The 1984-nt window shown below is 38.6% G+C and overlaps 1 protein-coding gene across 1 annotated transcript; it reads right to left on the reverse strand.

The window, feature by feature from the left end:
• Positions 1 to 711: 711 nt before the first annotated feature.
• On the reverse strand, positions 712 to 1617 carry LOC101091768 (olfactory receptor 10A4-like). The gene has a single exon (XM_004000921.2). The coding sequence runs from the start codon at positions 1615 to 1617 to the stop codon at positions 712 to 714; it is 906 nt and encodes a 301-aa protein (XP_004000970.2).
• Positions 1618 to 1984: the final 367 nt, after the last annotated feature.

The following is a 1984-nucleotide window of genomic DNA, read 5'->3' on the forward strand; positions in this document are numbered from 1 at the left end:
TTATTGAGCCAGTTAAGTTGATTTTAATATTTTATTTTAATAAATAATCCTGCAATGAGAAACTAAAATGAATTTTAATCCCATGACATTTTTAACTCATGCATTTTTATCAAGACTTTAGGTGGGAAAAAGAGACAGATTTGGATTTAGATTGCATTACATTATGTTTCTACTTCTTCTCACTTCACATCTAACTCATGTTTTCCTAAGACAAGTCATCTACAGTAATGTCCTCTATGGTCCAAGACAACCATTTTGGGCACTCCAAGATTCTGAGCTCCCCTGAGTTAGTGGAAAAATCATGGATTTGGTGGTAAACAGACCTTGGGTCCAAATTGTTATTCTGGTATTATTACTGTCCGGCTGGATTGTTTTGAACAAGTGAATCAATTTCTGTGACTCAGTTGTGATATCTGTAAAACTGGGAAAATAACAGTAGCTACCTCACAGTGTTGCTATGAGACTTTAGCACAATAGTCCATGCAAAGAACTTAGCACAGTGCCCAGAACCTACATAATATCCAACAAATCAAAGTTTAACACACTTTTTGTTCGTTAATGTGGATAAAGTTGATGAAACAAAGGAAAACTCATCAATTTCATAGTAACTATTCTTGACACTGTAGAAAGATTTCCACTTTGCCAGAGTTTTCAGAAAGTGCCAAGAACAACTAGAAAAATCAAACTTTCTTTTAGTGAGGTCTACATTCCTCATTTCACCAATTTTCCCAGAGCGACTTTTACATCCTTGTTTCTTAGGGTGTAAATAATAGGATTGAGAGCAGGGGTGAGCACTGTATACAGAAGGGAAAGCAACTTCAATAAGTCTTCATACTGTGGCCCTGATGGGAAGCCATAGACAATGCCCAGTGTTCCATAATACAGACTGACCACTATCAGATGGGAGGAACAGGTGGAGAAGGCCCTCTGCTTCCCTTTGGTAGAAGGGATCCTCAGAATGGTGGAGATGATGTGAGTATAAGATGCTAGAGTTAGCATGAAGGGGCCAAGGGCAAATAAAGAGGTACATATAAAAGAGGTCATCTCAGCTACTTGAGTATCAGTGCAGGCCAGTTTCATGATGGGCTTCAAATCACAGAAGAAGTGGTCAATCTCATTGGTCGTGCAGAATGTTAACTGAAAAGTGAGGATCATGAGAAGGATGGGTGCCAGAAATCCAGCCACCCAAGAGGCACCAGCTAGCTGTAAGCAACCCCGGTAGTCCATTATGCTGGAGTAATGCAATGGGTTACAGATGGCTATGTAGCGATCGTAAGACATTACAGCCAGGAAGAAGCATTCTGTGGCTACTAGAGCAGCAAAAAAATAAAACTGGCAAGCACATCCTGGGAAGGAAATAGGCACGTGAGCTGATAACAATGTCCTCAGCATCATGGGCTCAATGGTAGTGGTGTAGCCAATCTCTAGGAAGGAGAAATGGCCAAGAAAGAAATACATGGGGGTGTGAAGGGAGCGATCAGCTGACACCACAGTTAAGATTACAATGTTGCCTATGACAGTCACCACATAGATGACCAGAAATACCCCAAAAAGAAGAAACTGAAGGCCATGAAGATCCCCAAAACCCAAAAGGATGAATTCTGAAATTTGAGTCATATTTTCTTCTTCATTGCTAGCCATGACTTAGATCTAAAAATAAAAATATAAATATAAAGAATGACCATTGATCAAATATTATTTTTGATCAAACTGGTTAGAAGCATCATACATATCAAGCATAGTTGCCTTCTTCTGGAAGTTCAAGATTCTTAATCTTAATTAATAAATTTGACCACAGTCTCCCCAAGATCCATTTGGAAAGCTAATCCATGACTTCAGTTACCCCATAATATTGTAGAATGTATGGGGCCTTGAAACTGTGACTGTGACACATAAATATGCACATTTTTCCTGATATTTATTTAAAAAAAAACAGAGGGAAAAGTGTTCTACCCTTGGAGATATTATTCTGTTTTTTTTTCCT

The sequence above is a fragment of the Felis catus genome, chromosome X (assembly GCF_018350175.1).
Source record: "Felis catus isolate Fca126 chromosome X, F.catus_Fca126_mat1.0, whole genome shotgun sequence".
Lineage (NCBI taxonomy): Eukaryota > Metazoa > Chordata > Mammalia > Carnivora > Felidae > Felis > Felis catus.

Bases quoted from the DNA above. Each gene is read 5' to 3' on its own strand.
- LOC101091768 (XM_004000921.2), bottom strand. From the start codon at position 1,617: ATGACTCAAATTTCAGAATTCATCCTTTTGGGTTTTGGGGATCTTCAT.